The sequence below is a fragment of the Lupinus angustifolius genome, chromosome LG11, assembly GCF_001865875.1.
Source record: "Lupinus angustifolius cultivar Tanjil chromosome LG11, LupAngTanjil_v1.0, whole genome shotgun sequence".
NCBI classification, from domain to species: Eukaryota; Viridiplantae; Streptophyta; class Magnoliopsida; order Fabales; family Fabaceae; genus Lupinus; species Lupinus angustifolius.
This window is the reverse complement of record NC_032019.1, coordinates 24,475,398-24,493,854: the sequence shown is the minus strand read 5'-3', so window position 1 is coordinate 24,493,854 and position 18,457 is coordinate 24,475,398. Positions and strand designations below refer to the sequence as shown.

At 31.3% G+C, this 18,457-nt stretch overlaps 2 protein-coding genes and 1 long non-coding RNA gene across 5 annotated transcripts; all 3 read right to left on the bottom strand.

Annotated features, from left to right (window-relative positions):
• Window positions 2,865–3,489, bottom strand: LOC109360059. Its single transcript, XR_002109097.1, has 2 exons — window positions 3,344–3,489; window positions 2,865–3,132 (listed from the first exon to the last, which is right to left on the bottom strand). It is a non-coding gene; the product is annotated as an uncharacterized LOC109360059 (long non-coding RNA).
• LOC109359859 lies at window positions 4,700–5,653 on the bottom strand. Its single transcript, XM_019604554.1, has one exon. The coding sequence runs from the start codon at window positions 5,579–5,581 to the stop codon at window positions 4,700–4,702; it is 882 nt and encodes a 293-aa protein (XP_019460099.1). The 5' UTR covers window positions 5,582–5,653.
• LOC109359169 lies at window positions 11,341–17,268 on the bottom strand. Of its 3 annotated transcripts, none has more exons than XM_019603737.1 (9): window positions 16,905–17,268; window positions 15,214–15,430; window positions 14,960–15,107; window positions 13,965–14,044; window positions 13,808–13,850; window positions 12,700–12,756; window positions 12,489–12,576; window positions 11,820–11,914; window positions 11,341–11,605 (listed from the first exon to the last, which is right to left on the bottom strand). In XM_019603737.1, exons 1-9 carry the CDS (start codon window positions 17,068–17,070, stop codon window positions 11,513–11,515), a joined length of 987 nt encoding a protein of 328 aa, XP_019459282.1. In that variant the 5' UTR covers window positions 17,071–17,268; the 3' UTR covers window positions 11,341–11,512. The 3 variants fall into 3 exon arrangements, with proteins under 3 accessions (XP_019459282.1, XP_019459281.1, XP_019459283.1); XM_019603736.1 differs by having other exon boundaries at window positions 11,341–11,608; window positions 16,905–17,264; XM_019603738.1 differs by having other exon boundaries at window positions 11,341–11,608; window positions 15,295–15,430; window positions 16,905–17,264.

Sequence of the window (18,457 nt, the reverse complement as noted above, 5' to 3'; positions counted from 1 at the left end):
ATATATATATATATGATATTCTAATATTTTCATATAATCAAGAGATTCATGAAATTCATTTAAAAAATTATAGATCTGGTACAAAAAATGGACTATACATATCACTCCAAAAGGCAGAGTTGAGAAGAACTAAATGATTTTTAGGGCAAATAATATCCCGATATGGAATAGAATTACAAGAACATATAAGCAAAAAAAAATGGAAGATTTTCCTAGGATCAATAATAAAATGGAATTACAATCACATCCATGATTAGTAAACCTCGCGAGAAATTATATTCCAAATTTGTCAAAATTGACAACCAAAATATCCAAGTTAGCAGGGGAAATAGATGGGTAATGGATAGGAATAGCAACGAGGTATATCGGGGTCAGATTTATACTCACCCAATTCCGAACCAGAAATCCAAAACCCAAATCCGAACTCAACGGAGTTGAAAACAAATGTATCATCCCTAAACTCTTCAGATTTTGGGTAACCTGAACTTGACGAAAAACCCGAAAAGAATAAATATATCGAAGGAGAGTGATTATCATTTCATTTCAGTTTCATTTTTCTGTAGCATTTCTATTTTGTCCAATTCTATTTCACTTCTGTTTGAAGAACCAACAACAATGTAAAGTTAAATTTGAAGTTAAGGAAATAAACACATGATAGAATTTAAAGTTGCAAATTAAATTACATTACTTCAGAGCGAGTTCGGGGTAGGATCTTAGCTCTACCAAACCCGAAACCTAAATTTGAACTCATGTAAAACCCGAACTCAAACCCGATCGCATCGAGTTTCCCCGTTAAATTCGTATTGGGATATGGTGGGTACCCACGGATTCGGTTTTCTTTGTCATGCCTAATATTGGATGACAATATAGAAAATATAATAGAACAAATCAAGAAATTATGCCATCATTTGCCTATATTATATATACCAATTGATACTAATGTAAGATATATTATTTATACTAATGCATCAGACAACTATTGAGGAACATTATACCATGAATGAAGAGAAGAAAGAATTAAGAACAAAATATTTTAGTGAAAAGTTTCATGATAGTCAAAGCAAATACCACTCCACTTGGAAGAAATTTTTAGCAATAATAAAGCTTATAGTAAATATTAATAGAGAAATTAGAGTTATTTATAATAAATACTTTAATTTTGAATTAGGATAAATAATATCCAAGTAAAGCACTGATTAGATAAGGGAATAAAAACGAATAGGTTAACAAATAAAATGCTGATAAAATAGCAAAATGATTTAGCCCATTTATATATTCAACTTCATAGTCATAATGAGCTAAATCATTTTGCTATTTTATCAGCATTTTATTTGTTAACCTATTCATTTTTATTCCACTATCCATAATATAAATAATCAAGGAGTTATAGAAGGTACAACTGATCTAAGTATGTCCATGAGTGACTAAATAGATAGAAGACTCAATAATATGGAGATGAACCAACTGAAGATACAATGCTTATATGTGTAAAACATATTTGATTAATCAAATTAGCCAAAAAAAAAGAGATATGTTTTGCCACAACAATAACATTACTTCTCTCCTAACTTTAAGGATAAGAGTTCAAATCCACCTTGTAAATTGTAATCTGTGCCGCACTTTTAATGGAATTTTTTTGTTTCATTTTGGACCTGCTAATAGACTTTTAAGTAAAGACCTACTTTAGTGTCTCAATTTTTGTGTGTATTAATAATTTGGTACCTAAAAAATTTTAAAACCCAAAATGACCTCAAACTAAGGTCAAGTTGGTTTTCTTTAATATTTTTTATTATCCCTAAAAGCTTATTTAAAATACTTATAAAGCCAATTGAAAATGAAAATAACAATTCAACCATCCATCAGGAAGAGGAAGAGTGGACACTAAATGAAAAAAGTGGAAACTCGTGATGATGATTAAATTTGAAGCGAGTTAGTACTCACATGACGAAAAAAATAGGGACTCGAGATGACAGTTAAATTTAAAGATAGTTAAATGATCACTTAATTCTATATTTCTCATAATAATTAGTTGTTTGCATAAAATTAATAATTATCCTCTTCTTAATAAGTATTTACCTTTTATATAGGATATTAATTGTAAATACAATTAAATCAATGAAAACTAAAAGTATTTTAGCAAAGTAATTTTCTTTATTTATTTTTTGTTTTATTATCCTCTGACATGAGGATTGAGTTTAAGGAACTAATAGTAAACAACTATCACATTGAAATGATGGATTTAAATAAATATTTAGTTTTCCAATAAAAACATGCTTTTAAAAAACATAAGATAACAAAATCACTTTACTTTTTAGTTACAATGTAAATCAATATATTTACGGCATTACCAAGGCATTAGCAAACATTAGTCTAATAATATAAAGCCCTATATATTCCAAAAAGATAAGATAGTTAAGAATTCAATTTATGAGAATAACACTCATGGAGAGAAATGGTCACGTATCCTAAAAGAAATTAGTTATTTATATATAGAGAATAATGTATCTCCTCATATCAGGAGATAACTTATCTCCTCTAGCTAATAAAAATGTGACATGTGTACTATTTTGTTTATTTTTAAAAATATTTTTATAGAAAATTATGAAACATGACACATGTCAAGATTTCACTGACAAGATGAGATAATTTATCTCCTTATACCAGGAGATACTCCATTCCCTTATTTATTTATATATATATATATATATATATATAGCATTCCCTTAATCACATGATGACTTACGAAAAAGTTCACATTGCAAGACAGTTGACACGTCAAAAAACAATATAGGGCACTAACTCAAAACAGGCAGTAATTACCTATCCAATTGAACTATTTGTCACCCCTAATTTACACATAATAATGAATCAATGAAGACTAAATGATACTGAAAAAAGTTCGTTTACTACAAAGCTAATAAGGATTAAGGAGTAGAGGCAAATATATGCAATATACATATTATGGTCAAAATAGAACCAACAAGAGAGCTGTGAGGCTGCAAACACTCAAAGTATATATATTACTCGCATTCATGATCAAAATGGAGAGCCAATTGGGGCTACAAGGCCAAGATACCGCATTATCTTTAGCCGACGAGCCTTTCTTTCTGATTTCATTGGAAATGACACCTCCTACAAAGATTTCATTATTTGATCAGTGGTGTTATATATGTAAAATCAGGTGCGACAACTTTTGGCTTTATAAGACAGAGTAATGGTACTCTGCCTTATGAAGCCAAAAGTTGTGGCGGAAGTTATAGCATCTGGTTGTACAACTAGCATTTTTATTGTTCAAATGCACCATACACAAATTCATACCATAAGCTTTGTGTTTGCTACTTACATCAAAATGAACTTTGCGTTTACGTTCCCTTTTGCCCCTTCTTCTCTCTTGAAAATCATCCATTATTCTGCTAGAGGTACATGAAGTCCATTTATCTGTTCAAAACATAAATCAATATAAATCGGTCAAAGAGGAAATAAACCGAATAAATCATAGCACTCGGTAGGTAATTGTCAGGTATAATAGACCAGTGAATTAATGCATACAATGTGTGTATGATTACTATAGTCTCCAAACAGTTCCATAACTGTGGCTGACAAATGCACCACTTGCAAGGATTCAAAATTTAAAAAGCTAGAACATCTTGTAACTTGTAAGATATGGAATCATATAGGTATGATATGATCTTGCATTATATGAAGTTCCAAGCCAACTGTGGATTCTTTTCAAATTGTGTCTTAATAAGAGCACTAAGAGATGAAAATGTTGAGTATACTTGGGATTTTTTGCTAATGGGAAAAGTCCACAAGAAATTAGAGTAGTCATCCAAAAATAGAATATAATATTTATGCCCTGCAGTGCTTAAAATAGGAGAGGTCTATAAATCACTATGCATAATTTCTAATGGCATCAAAGTATGAGAAGATGAATTATAAAATGGCAATTTGACATGTTTCCCAAAAACACAAGACTCACAAACATTAGAGGGTGATAAATGTTGACATGAAATAAATTTATTCTTCCTAAGGGAGTGTAGAACAGATGGTCTCGAATGTCCCAATCTATTGTGCCATAAACTGGGAGTGATAGCTGCAAAAGTGGCTTGATGGTTGTTGGTAGATGTGAGAGGATATAGATCGTCGATGATGTCACATCTCATTATTGGTATTCCCGTCTGAAGGTCCTTCACAGAGAACCCAAAAGGATCAAATTCAATGGAAACATTATTGTCAGTGGTAAGACGACGCACATAAATTAATTTTTTTATAAGTTTTGGGGCATGTAGGACATTTTTTAAATTTAATGGTGGATGTGGTGGGGAAAGGGATGAATGTCCATAACCATGAATTGGAATTCCGTGTCCACTACCAACAATAATATTTTGATTTAAATTGCTCACATTAAAATAAGACGAGAGAGTACCTTGAGATGTTGTCATATGAGAGGTTGCTCTGGTATCCATATACCAATTTCCATCAGGAATGTTGAGTGACATTGTATGCATAGCTGCCTCAATATTTGTAGGTGCATAAGAAGGGTTGCTTACAGCATAAGCTTGTGGACGCTGGCCCAAAACTCCTGGTTGTTTTGTTGGGTCATTTGGGCGGACCCATTGTGAAGAAGGATATGGGCAGGGAGGTATAGCCCAAGGCTGTGGTATCCACCCCAGTTAGGAAATGGGTACTGATGCTACTGCTAAGAGGGGGTCGGGAACTGCTGTTGGTGTTGTTGGTTGTTGCCACGACCACCGCGACCACCGCGACCGCCTTTCCCACCACCACCACCGACACTGCGATTGTTGTTTCTGCTACTGGTGTTTGTGTGATTTCGATAGCCACCCTTTCTCCCGCCTCGGTTGTGTGAGGAATTTTCAGAATAAGGGAGTAGTTCATCAAAACCCTTAGATTGTGTAGCAACCATGGCAGTATTTGATCCTGTGGCTGCCATCTTAATCAACCCTGCTTCTTCTAGTGTAAGCATAGAGCGAGCTTGATAGAAAGGAGGAAGAGGGTTGCTTTGTCGGATCAATGTAGCGACCCCTTTATATGCATCAGTGAGTCCAGACACCAGTTGAAGAACGAGTCGCTGATTGGAAACAGGTGCACCTACATTTTTCAATTGATCCGAAAGCATCTTTAGTCGTTGACAATATGCTGAAGCATTTGGAAAATCTTCCATTCGAGTGGTGGAGAAGTCTTGTTCGAGCGTGACTGCACGTGAGTGTTGGTTATCTTGAAAGATGTCTCGTAACCGATCCCACGCCTCCATTGCAGTGGAGTCAGGCTCAAGGATGGTGGTCAAAAGATCATTCGAAATAGTGGAATAAATCCATTGGAGAACAGTGGCATCAAGGGTGGACCACAATTCTTTCTCCTCATCGGTTTCGGGCAACTGCTTTTCCTTGTCTGCTTCCGGTGGAATGATATGGTGAATGACCTTGTGAGATCGGGCATGAATTTTGAAAAGTTCAGCCCACGTTCCATATTGAACGTTTTCCATTTCAAGAATGACGGAGATATGATTCTTGATATTGGATACGGCAAGAGCCGGATGAAAGGAATTCTTCGAACCAGACATGGCTGAGAAGCAGCAGAGAGAGGATGAGGAAGAAATGAAATGGGAGGATTAGAAGAAGCTAGAAAAGTTCCCTGGTTCTTCTGATACCATAAAGGAATTTGTTTTGCTCATATTAAAATAAGACGAGAGAGTACATAAATCATTTTGCTATTTTATCAGCATTTTATTTGTTAACCTATTCATTTTTATTCCACTATCCATAATATAAATAATCAAGGAGTTATAGAAGGTACAACTGATCTAAGTATGTCCATGAGTGACTAAATAGATAGAAGACTCAATAATATGGAGATGAACCAACTGAAGATACAATGCTTATATGTGTAAAACATATTTGATTAATCAAATTAGCCAAAAAAAAAGAGATATGTTTTGCCACAACAATAACATTACTTCTCTCCTAACTTTAAGGATAAGAGTTCAAATCCACCTTGTAAATTGTAATCTGTGCCGCACTTTTAATGGAATTTTTTTGTTTCATTTTGGACCTGCTAATAGACTTTTAAGTAAAGACCTACTTTAGTGTCTCAATTTTTGTGTGTATTAATAATTTGGTACCTAAAAAATTTTAAAACCCAAAATGACCTCAAACTAAGGTCAAGTTGGTTTTCTTTAATATTTTTTATTATCCCTAAAAGCTTATTTAAAATACTTATAAAGCCAATTGAAAATGAAAATAACAATTCAACCATCCATCAGGAAGAGGAAGAGTGGACACTAAATGAAAAAAGTGGAAACTCGTGATGATGATTAAATTTGAAGCGAGTTAGTACTCACATGACGAAAAAAATAGGGACTCGAGATGACAGTTAAATTTAAAGATAGTTAAATGATCACTTAATTCTATATTTCTCATAATAATTAGTTGTTTGCATAAAATTAATAATTATCCTCTTCTTAATAAGTATTTACCTTTTATATAGGATATTAATTGTAAATACAATTAAATCAATGAAAACTAAAAGTATTTTAGCAAAGTAATTTTCTTTATTTATTTTTTGTTTTATTATCCTCTGACATGAGGATTGAGTTTAAGGAACTAATAGTAAACAACTATCACATTGAAATGATGGATTTAAATAAATATTTAGTTTTCCAATAAAAACATGCTTTTAAAAAACATAAGATAACAAAATCACTTTACTTTTTAGTTACAATGTAAATCAATATATTTACGGCATTACCAAGGCATTAGCAAACATTAGTCTAATAATATAAAGCCCTATATATTCCAAAAAGATAAGATAGTTAAGAATTCAATTTATGAGAATAACACTCATGGAGAGAAATGGTCACGTATCCTAAAAGAAATTAGTTATGACATTGTATGCATAGCTTCCTCAATATCTGTAGGTGCATAAGAGGAGTTGCTTACAGCATAAGCTTGTGGACGCTGGCCCAAAAGGATATATATCCTTAATATAAGCATTTCCATATATGAGCCAATAAGAAGTGTGAATAGTCATAGAAATGATATTAATAAAAACGTTTAGCCATAGGAAAAATACAAAATTAGAAAGATGCATATTAGCTTAAATACCATTAACTACAAAATTAGCTCATTAGATCTAAAACCTATAACACCAAAAATAGATTTGATCAATGAGGAAGAAAAATATATCTTAGTAGAAGTTATTAAAGTTGCAATATGAACATAGGTAATAATTGTAGCTAGTAAAACCAAATCAAGAGAGGACTATCATCCAATTAGAACTAACAGATAACAATTTAGAAATAGATGAGGAAATGACAAAGACTTAATAGTAATGAGATTTAAATGTTCTTACTATAAGAATATGGATAGATAACGAGGTATATAGTAATAAACCAAAATTAATATTAGGAGCAGACTTTTTAATGAATACAAAATCATATAAGATTCAACAAAAGTTATTTTTTACTGAATATAAATTCCTAAACAATAATACTACAAAAATATAAGTCATATATTTAATGAGTTTTATATTATATATTAGTCAAATTTAATTAAAAAAATATAGTGCTAGGAAGTATCACATATTAGTAGATATTCGAGAGAATATAACAATTGCAAAATACAATTTTTTGCCATTAGAATTATGGGAAAAAACTGAAAACCCATTAAGAATAAGTAAGACAAGACAAAAAAACATATGTTGAAATTAAGAGCGACGAATATTCCTATCCAGATAGGATAATATGAATTAAAGATCAGTATACTATACCAATTCAATGAGAATACATGTGATATATTATTAGGATTAGAGTTCCTGCAAAATTATATGGCATTAGAATATATACTAATATAGTAACATTAATCACACTATGTAAACATAGAGCTTTGGGTATAAAAATAACTACATCTTATATGAGAAAAGATGAAAAAATCCAAAAGAAACATAGTATAAATGAAGTTCAGCAAACAATAAGCATATAGAAATAAAATAATGCATGACAACTATTTCTATCATGGGAATCCAAAGGACACTAGAACAAAGATTAGAAGACAACTATAGTGAAAAACCATTAATTCATTCGGAAAAATTTAAACCCATAGCAAAGATTAGAATTGAATGATTATAGTAAAAATAAAAATAAACTGTAAGGAAAGACAAACAATAGTTTATAACACACATAAATGGAAAGAATAAATATGTGCTAATAAGATAGAGTAGATCAAAATATTCATCATTATCAATGATTGTAATAAAACACAATGAAGAAAAAAGAGGAAAATTAAGGTTCGTTATTCTAAATTATATAAAGTTAAATAAATTAGCCATTAGAAATAAATATCTTATACCGAACATAGAATTATTGTTCAATTTAGTAAGAGGAAAAATATATTTAGTAAATTTAATTGTAAATTGGGATTTAATCGAGTCAAGTTAGAAGAAAAAAGTAAGAAATATATTACTTATAGTACATATGAAAAATTATATGAATGGAACGTATTACCCATTCATGAGTATGTTTCATAATAGTCCAAGTATATTTCATGAGTATGTTTCAAAGTTATGACCATTTCTCTCCATGAGTGTTATTCTCATAAATTGAATTCTTAACTATCTTATCTTTTTGGAATATATAGGGCTTTATATTATTAGACTAATGTTTGCTAATGCCTTGGTAATGCCGTAAATATATTGATTTACATTGTAACTAAAAAGTAAAGTGATTTTGTTATCTTATGTTTTTTAAAAGCATGTTTTTATTGGAAAACTAAATATTTATTTAAATCCATCATTTCAATGTGATAGTTGTTTACTATTAGTTCCTTAAACTCAATCCTCATGTCAGAGGATAATAAAACAAAAAATAAATAAAGAAAATTACTTTGCTAAAATACTTTTAGTTTTCATTGATTTAATTGTATTTACAATTAATATCCTATATAAAAGGTAAATACTTATTAAGAAGAGGATAATTATTAATTTTATGCAAACAACTAATTATTATGAGAAATATAGAATTAAGTGATCATTTAACTATCTTTAAATTTAACTGTCATCTCGAGTCCCTATTTTTTTCGTCATGTGAGTACTAACTCGCTTCAAATTTAATCATCATCACGAGTTTCCACTTTTTTCATTTAGTGTCCACTCTTCCTCTTCCTGATGGATGGTTGAATTGTTATTTTCATTTTCAATTGGCTTTATAAGTATTTTAAATAAGCTTTTAGGGATAATAAAAAATATTAAAGAAAACCAACTTGACCTTAGTTTGAGGTCATTTTGGGTTTTAAAATTTTTTAGGTACCAAATTATTAATACACACAAAAATTGAGACACTAAAGTAGGTCTTTACTTAAAAGTCTATTAGCAGGTCCAAAATGAAACAAAAAAATTCCATTAAAAGTGCGGCACAGATTACAATTTACAAGGTGGATTTGAACTCTTATCCTTAAAGTTAGGAGAGAAGTAATGTTATTGTTGTGGCAAAACATATCTCTTTTTTTTTGGCTAATTTGATTAATCAAATATGTTTTACACATATAAGCATTGTATCTTCAGTTGGTTCATCTCCATATTATTGAGTCTTCTATCTATTTAGTCACTCATGGACATACTTAGATCAGTTGTACCTTCTATAACTCCTTGATTATTTATATTATGGATAGTGGAATAAAAATGAATAGGTTAACAAATAAAATGCTGATAAAATAGCAAAATGATTTAGCCCATTTATATATTCAACTTCATAGTCATAATGAGCTAAATCATTTTGCTATTTTATCAGCATTTTATTTGTTAACCTATTCATTTTTATTCCACTATCCATAATATAAATAATCAAGGAGTTATAGAAGGTACAACTGATCTAAGTATGTCCATGAGTGACTAAATAGATAGAAGACTCAATAATATGGAGATGAACCAACTGAAGATACAATGCTTATATGTGTAAAACATATTTGATTAATCAAATTAGCCAAAAAAAAAGAGATATGTTTTGCCACAACAATAACATTACTTCTCTCCTAACTTTAAGGATAAGAGTTCAAATCCACCTTGTAAATTGTAATCTGTGCCGCACTTTTAATGGAATTTTTTTGTTTCATTTTGGACCTGCTAATAGACTTTTAAGTAAAGACCTACTTTAGTGTCTCAATTTTTGTGTGTATTAATAATTTGGTACCTAAAAAATTTTAAAACCCAAAATGACCTCAAACTAAGGTCAAGTTGGTTTTCTTTAATATTTTTTATTATCCCTAAAAGCTTATTTAAAATACTTATAAAGCCAATTGAAAATGAAAATAACAATTCAACCATCCATCAGGAAGAGGAAGAGTGGACACTAAATGAAAAAAGTGGAAACTCGTGATGATGATTAAATTTGAAGCGAGTTAGTACTCACATGACGAAAAAAATAGGGACTCGAGATGACAGTTAAATTTAAAGATAGTTAAATGATCACTTAATTCTATATTTCTCATAATAATTAGTTGTTTGCATAAAATTAATAATTATCCTCTTCTTAATAAGTATTTACCTTTTATATAGGATATTAATTGTAAATACAATTAAATCAATGAAAACTAAAAGTATTTTAGCAAAGTAATTTTCTTTATTTATTTTTTGTTTTATTATCCTCTGACATGAGGATTGAGTTTAAGGAACTAATAGTAAACAACTATCACATTGAAATGATGGATTTAAATAAATATTTAGTTTTCCAATAAAAACATGCTTTTAAAAAACATAAGATAACAAAATCACTTTACTTTTTAGTTACAATGTAAATCAATATATTTACGGCATTACCAAGGCATTAGCAAACATTAGTCTAATAATATAAAGCCCTATATATTCCAAAAAGATAAGATAGTTAAGAATTCAATTTATGAGAATAACACTCATGGAGAGAAATGGTCACGTATCCTAAAAGAAATTAGTTATTTATATATAGAGAATAATGTATCTCCTCATATCAGGAGATAACTTATCTCCTCTAGCTAATAAAAATGTGACATGTGTACTATTTTGTTTATTTTTAAAAATATTTTTATAGAAAATTATGAAACATGACACATGTCAAGATTTCACTGACAAGATGAGATAATTTATCTCCTTATACCAGGAGATACTCCATTCCCTTATTTATTTATATATATATATATATATATATATAGCATTCCCTTAATCACATGATGACTTACGAAAAAGTTCACATTGCAAGACAGTTGACACGTCAAAAAACAATATAGGGCACTAACTCAAAACAGGCAGTAATTACCTATCCAATTGAACTATTTGTCACCCCTAATTTACACATAATAATGAATCAATGAAGACTAAATGATACTGAAAAAAGTTCGTTTACTACAAAGCTAATAAGGATTAAGGAGTAGAGGCAAATATATGCAATATACATATTATGGTCAAAATAGAACCAACAAGAGAGCTGTGAGGCTGCAAACACTCAAAGTATATATATTACTCGCATTCATGATCAAAATGGAGAGCCAATTGGGGCTACAAGGCCAAGATACCGCATTATCTTTAGCCGACGAGCCTTTCTTTCTGATTTCATTGGAAATGACACCTCCTACAAAGATTTCATTATTTGATCAGTGGTGTTATATATGTAAAATCAGGTGCGACAACTTTTGGCTTTATAAGACAGAGTAATGGTACTCTGCCTTATGAAGCCAAAAGTTGTGGCGGAAGTTATAGCATCTGGTTGTACAACTAGCATTTTTATTGTTCAAATGCACCATACACAAATTCATACCATAAGCTTTGTGTTTGCTACTTACATCAAAATGAACTTTGCGTTTACGTTCCCTTTTGCCCCTTCTTCTCTCTTGAAAATCATCCATTATTCTGCTAGAGGTACATGAAGTCCATTTATCTGTTCAAAACATAAATCAATATAAATCGGTCAAAGAGGAAATAAACCGAATAAATCATAGCACTCGGTAGGTAATTGTCAGGTATAATAGACCAGTGAATTAATGCATACAATGTGTGTATGATTACTATAGTCTCCAAACAGTTCCATAACTGTGGCTGACAAATGCACCACTTGCAAGGATTCAAAATTTAAAAAGCTAGAACATCTTGTAACTTGTAAGATATGGAATCATATAGGTATGATATGATCTTGCATTATATGAAGTTCCAAGCCAACTGTGGATTCTACGAAAAAGTCGATGAAATAAATCACTGTGAATGAGTAAAACACCTTGGATATACTGATTAGCTAAATTGACTAAAGAAACAATCTAATAAAGAGAACGTTTCTGACAAAAGTGGTTTTCATTACAAAAAATAGTAATCCCATTCACTCACTAAATGAAACTGAATCAACTATACTAATTTATGAAACCTGTTTAAGAAACAGAAAGACTCGTTGATGCAACTTCCTATTTTGACCTCTACTTTTCTGTCTAAAACACGATACACAGCATAGACCAAGAACATACCAGATGAATGATCTTGCTGCTCAGAGTGAGTAGATCTATCAGAACTCAAAGTTCTGGAAGAACTAAGTTGCTCCTTCCTCTGTAAGGCCTGGTATCATATCAAGATGGAAAATGAAAAAGTAGATAAATGAAATACAAAATCTGCTTGATGAAATCGTAAACTTTACTGGAGTTAAAACATATTGAAGTTGGGCTTTATATTAAAACATACTTGTTTTAGAGCTTCTTGAAAATCACATGAAGGGTTAGTGCTCCTTTCTTCAAAACACTGCAATAAAAAATCATGGATACAAACGAGATGTTAGTGATACATACTTTAAGCAGATAAATATACAAGTATCTCATATACAACTCTCGAAAACTTGATGGCGGAAACCACCAGTTAATCAACATGTCACATAAGCAAATGGAGTAAAGAAGTGGGGGTGGAGAAAACCAATACGCAAATGAATAGGCAGTTAGTGGAGAAAATAATTTCATTAATTTAGGAAGTGGGCGTGGGGGCTGTGGATTTATTCTGGAACTTGGACTGCACTTGCAACTCGGATTTTACATTTTCCTCTTCTACTGTTACCTTTTTGTCTATATTTTCTGTTTCCTACCATTGTAATTCAAGCTTGGCTCCTTGGTTGTCGTGCTTTTCTCTAAAAGACAAGGGAAAGCAGGATATATGGACATGGAAATGCAGAAAAAACACATTCATTCCTTTAGATGTCCACAACATAAGAGGGTGTTTCCAGGATTTGAACTCATGACCTTCATATCACAAGGCAAACAACCTTATCGTTGAGACGAGGCTCACCCTCTACTAACAAAGAAAAATATTTAAAAAACACTATACATAAATCTACTTCATTTAAAAGATACATGTTATGAAAAGGTACTGATGATGATGTATGTAGCCAAGCTAGCACAATAAATATCTACTTCAAATTTTCTAAAATCGAAATTAGTTATATAATAACCTTAATTAAAAAATGAGAATATCACTCAAGAAGAGCATATGTATCATGCTCGAATCCTATAAGTTACATTTTTAAGCTTAAATTAATTTCAAAATAAAAAGTCTAGGTCAAACATTCATGAGTAGGTTCGAATGGATATCCCGTTTTGCTGAAGGACCACATGAGCGCAGGTGTCAGGTTATGGGATTTATGACCTGGCCCATAAAACTATGTGGTTGATAACAAAAGTGCTGTTATTTCTCCCTCATCAGGATTGGCTCTACTCATGTTATCAAAATGCAAATACAGATAGGGACTTGAGCACAATGAACTTATATGTGAGAAAGCATAGTGGAAGACAAGGATTACACTTACATCCTCAAATGCTGAAATATTTGTCCTTGGATCAATCCAAGCACTGGGAATTGACAAAGTAAGATGGCATACAATCAGTAAACATGTTAGAATATCCCCAAAACTATAATAGAGGTAAAGATATTCTGCCCAAAAGAGCAAACATTTGCTACACTACCTGGGACGGTTTCCATAAAACTGCACTAAAACATGTCCATCACAGGCTGAGTCAGATAATGTGGATCTTTCTTCCATGATCTGGTAAAGATAATTTAAAATAATAATAATAATATGGATGAATAAAATGAAATATTGAACAAAAGTTGTCACATAAAACAGCTCCTCGACAAAAGAAGTAAATACATACCTCAAGGCAACATAAAAAATATAAGAGATTTGCACCAAGTTTTAAAATTGTAAAATATGAAAGCATTCAAGGAATTTGAACAAAATTAAAACTGTTTTGACATGTAAAGTTAACCAACATTTTGGATATTTGATTACACAAAGTTCAATCTTAAATACTTGCAAGTTGAAGGAGTAAAAGTTTCTAGTTCACAAGAATGGATTTAAAACATAAAGTTTCAATAGTTTGAACAAAAGACACAATTCTTCCAAGGGAGAAGAGAGAAAGAGGAACAGAGTAGAAGAAGAAAACAGAGATACATAAAGGGGCCATTATCATGGTTGACAGGTAGGCTAAAAGAGATGCTACTCGTTTGTAGTATTCATATCATCAACTCATTAAGTTACATTATATTGATTTATGTAAGTACAGTATACGGATGAAATAAAAAGTTTATGAAATTTGAACTGGTTGTATATCTTATTCAACTGATTAATACCACAAGCCATTGTTAGAGCAAGTTCTCCTGTTTCCAAGATAAACATGTATTACAAGTTCATAATGCATGTCTATTTTCCCCTAAACAACTTAGTAAGTAAAATGCATGTAAAATCAAGATCCTTCCATATAAAATCCTTTTTTTTCAAGATGCTGAGGGAGAAGAATGCAGCAGATCAGAAGACAAGGTAACTAGATAAGCATTATACTATCCGGCATATAATCTCCAGACCATTATATACAGATCAAATATGTGTCAAATAGGTCTATTCAGAAGCATTTAGATAGTGACAGAAACATGGAACATGAGAAGATATAGCTGTAAATACCTCAGCAGGCCACCACATTTGACAAGCTGTTCTTGCCCATACAACACTTCCCGGGGTTACAGCAAAATAATTGCTGTCACTAACAGGTGATCCATGTGGTGTAGATTCTGACATCTTGAATATGTCATTTTTTTTGTTACTGGCATCCCTACATAGAAGCAGGAAACTTAAAGGTTTCAGGCTTATTAGAAGCAGAAAGCTGAAAGGCCCTAAGTCCTAACTTATTTGTAATGACATGACAATAGAATAGAAACCTGTTGCTGGCAAGGTTGCGATCTTGATCTGAATCAACTTCCATAACCGGATCATCAGAAAGCTCAGATGAAGACACTGACCTATGGTCATGGGAATTGCTGCACCGAGCTGGTGTGGGTTCAGGAAAGTGTAATGCTCCCAATTTCTTCTCTTTTAAACTGCTTGCAATGACATTAGATGATCTAATTTCACCAGATGATGAACCTGGTGAGGAATCTGCATGAGAATAGCTTGTATCAATTATTAAAAAAATAATTTGCCACAAAAATCAACATAACTCCGGCCAAAACTCCTTGCATGACCAAATAAAAAATGTGAGTTTCAGTGCCACAACTATAAAATCATCTCCAGGTCTGGATTAAAAAAAACAAAACAATAAATTAAATCTTTGAAATTTTGATAAGGTTTATGAGAAGCATCTAGCTCAATGGAGGTAAAAAAGGTCGGCTCAATGCACGAGGTTCCCACCTAGTGGGGACCGAGTTACTCAATGGAGGTATTCATCTTTAAAAGGTTGAGCCATGTAAATTTAGATATGAATTGTAAAGGACAGAAGTAGTTGGAAGATTTAAAAGAATGTCTGATCATCTGATGGAACCCAGAAACCTTCTATCTAGAAAGATGAGTTGGACTTGGACATAGATAGAGGTGCAGAGCAGAAATATGCCATGTGGCAATTCTGTAGGAGTAGTTATGTATTTTAGGAGCATTTATGTTAGAATTATTTTATATTTCCATTTTTAATCTATTGTGTAAGGCTAGACAGTTAATATGCGTGTATTTGATAGTTTTCTGGGCAGAGATATTCTCCGTATTAGTTCTTGAAACTCTAGGCCAGACAGCGAATGATGTTGTATTGAGTGTGTAATTGGAGATTTTGGTCTTTGGGACTGCAAGTCTATTGTTGTATATTGTGTAATTTCCGAATTTATCAATAAAACTATTCAGTTTAACTCTGGCATGAATGTCATTATTTGTCAATGCAACACAAAACCGATTGTACACTTTTCCTCCAACATATATACATACATGATAATTGAATCAGGATCACTAAAAAAGATCACTTCTAATTTTTTAGTTAGCATTGAACAATTAAACAACAAGGACAAAAGCATGATCTCCTTACATTGTTAAAGCATTCAACATCCAAAAACGACAAACAAGCATTAGACTACATGGTTTACACAACATAATACTTACATGCCACTAAATACCCGAATTCTTTGAAACTATCATTCTAACCAAATTTCGTAAGAAAATTATCATCAATGAGATTGCCACATTAATTGGAAGCCATAGTAGTCCTTTGGTCAAGGAAGGGATCAAGGGCATTCCATAATTTCAATTAAGGTTGTTTGTATGGTTACAATGACAGTGAAAATTGACAAATAAGTCTTTATAAAATGCATCACAAAAAAAGGCACATGAAAGGGAATATAGCTTTGCAGCCAATTATTTACAATCAAACCGAAAACAAGATCAAAATTTTCAACCGAATACACAACTGAACAATTAAAGATGTCAAATAAGATTAAACCATAATGACCCAAACAAATTTGAAACAAACAAACACCCATTTAAATAAAACCCAATCAACAAAAGAATTGAACACAATTAACCACCACAATGATCAAAACAATCAAATTTAATCATTTATTAACAAAAACAAATTCAATTCAATAATCAATACCTGGGTTGAAGAAGATTGAAGAATGACGAGGAGTGGAAGTAAAAACAGAGAAATCAGTGCGGCGTTTTGGGGGAGAGCTTCTTGGTTGTTGAGAACATTTTGGTATCATATCAAATGAAATTATCTTCTTCTTCTTTTCATGTGTTGTTGTTCTCTTCTTAGCCATAATTGTGCAAAGAAACAGAGAAACCCTAGTTTGAGAAAAAGAGTAACTTGATAACTGAATCTGGAACTAACAACAACGTTGTTGAAACGAAAACTAAGGTCCTTGTATTAAATTTATTTTGGGCCATTTTCCTTAGATATCTCTTTCTTTATCCAGACCTTTTATTATTATCACATTGTAAAAGTGTTGTACAATTTACAAAACTATTCCTAGTATAACTTGGATTTGTATCATGAAATCAATTCCTTATATAAAATTTTCTACGTTCTTAGCTCCACTTGTAATTTCTCTTAACTAATCATTTTCTATAGAATCCAAACTATATGTTCTCTATTTTATTTGTTTTTGTTTATCTTTCTTACGTGATAACTCAGCATTCGGTACTCTAGCTCTCAAGGTTATGTATTATAAATAAAGCTTTCAAAAAATGAACACGCATTATAAAACACATTCTCCAATATCTTACCAGTACATCACAAAATTGGATAAAAAGGCATGATTATTAAATTATAGAAAGGAAAATGTCCCAATTTGTTTTTACAAAAAATTGGAGCTGCAACGTTATGTTGGTGTCATGAAACGTAGGAGCTCTTAGTTCATACAACATGGGTGGAGATTGATCTAACAATAAGACATGTTGGCTTGCTGTGTTGACAGAAATTGATTAATGTCTCTCACATCCCTACTGAGGTGTCATATATTTGGGGCACAACATTACTTTCATCTCCTCTCACTTTCTAAGAATGACAAATGATTGGTTGAGCTCAACTAGGGTCCATACCATTGTGGTTGATGTTTTTATAAAGGTTGGAAAAACTCATGTGGGCCCTATAAAAAAAATAATACATTGTTATGCACACCAATGAAATGTTGAGAAATCAACCATCAAAGTAAACTTAAAATATTACCAATAAAGAACCATGAATGAAGTGTTGTAGTATGGGGACAAAAACAAAGTAGACTTAATGAGGTTCTACCTTGTGCTAATTAATTATTTAATTAATTTCAATATATTATTTTAATTAATTTCAATATAATATTTTTTGTATAATTATTTATAAACACTTAAATGTTAATATTTGTATCTTTTTCATTATAGAAACTTATGTCATTTTATATCATTATATATTTTTTTCCCTCTATATATATATATTTTTTTTTTTTCCATATCAAACAATTAAAAAATTATTACATTTTCCATTATTTATTTTTCTTTCTTTCAACTATCATTCCTTAAGTAAGTTTTCTTTTCTCCCATTTATCATGGGAAACCAAACAAAGTATTAGTCATGATCATGCAACATCTTGTGTAGGTCACTACAAGTGCAATCTATCATTCATACATTATCTCATTCACATATGTTGCCTTAGTGCACCATACATATCT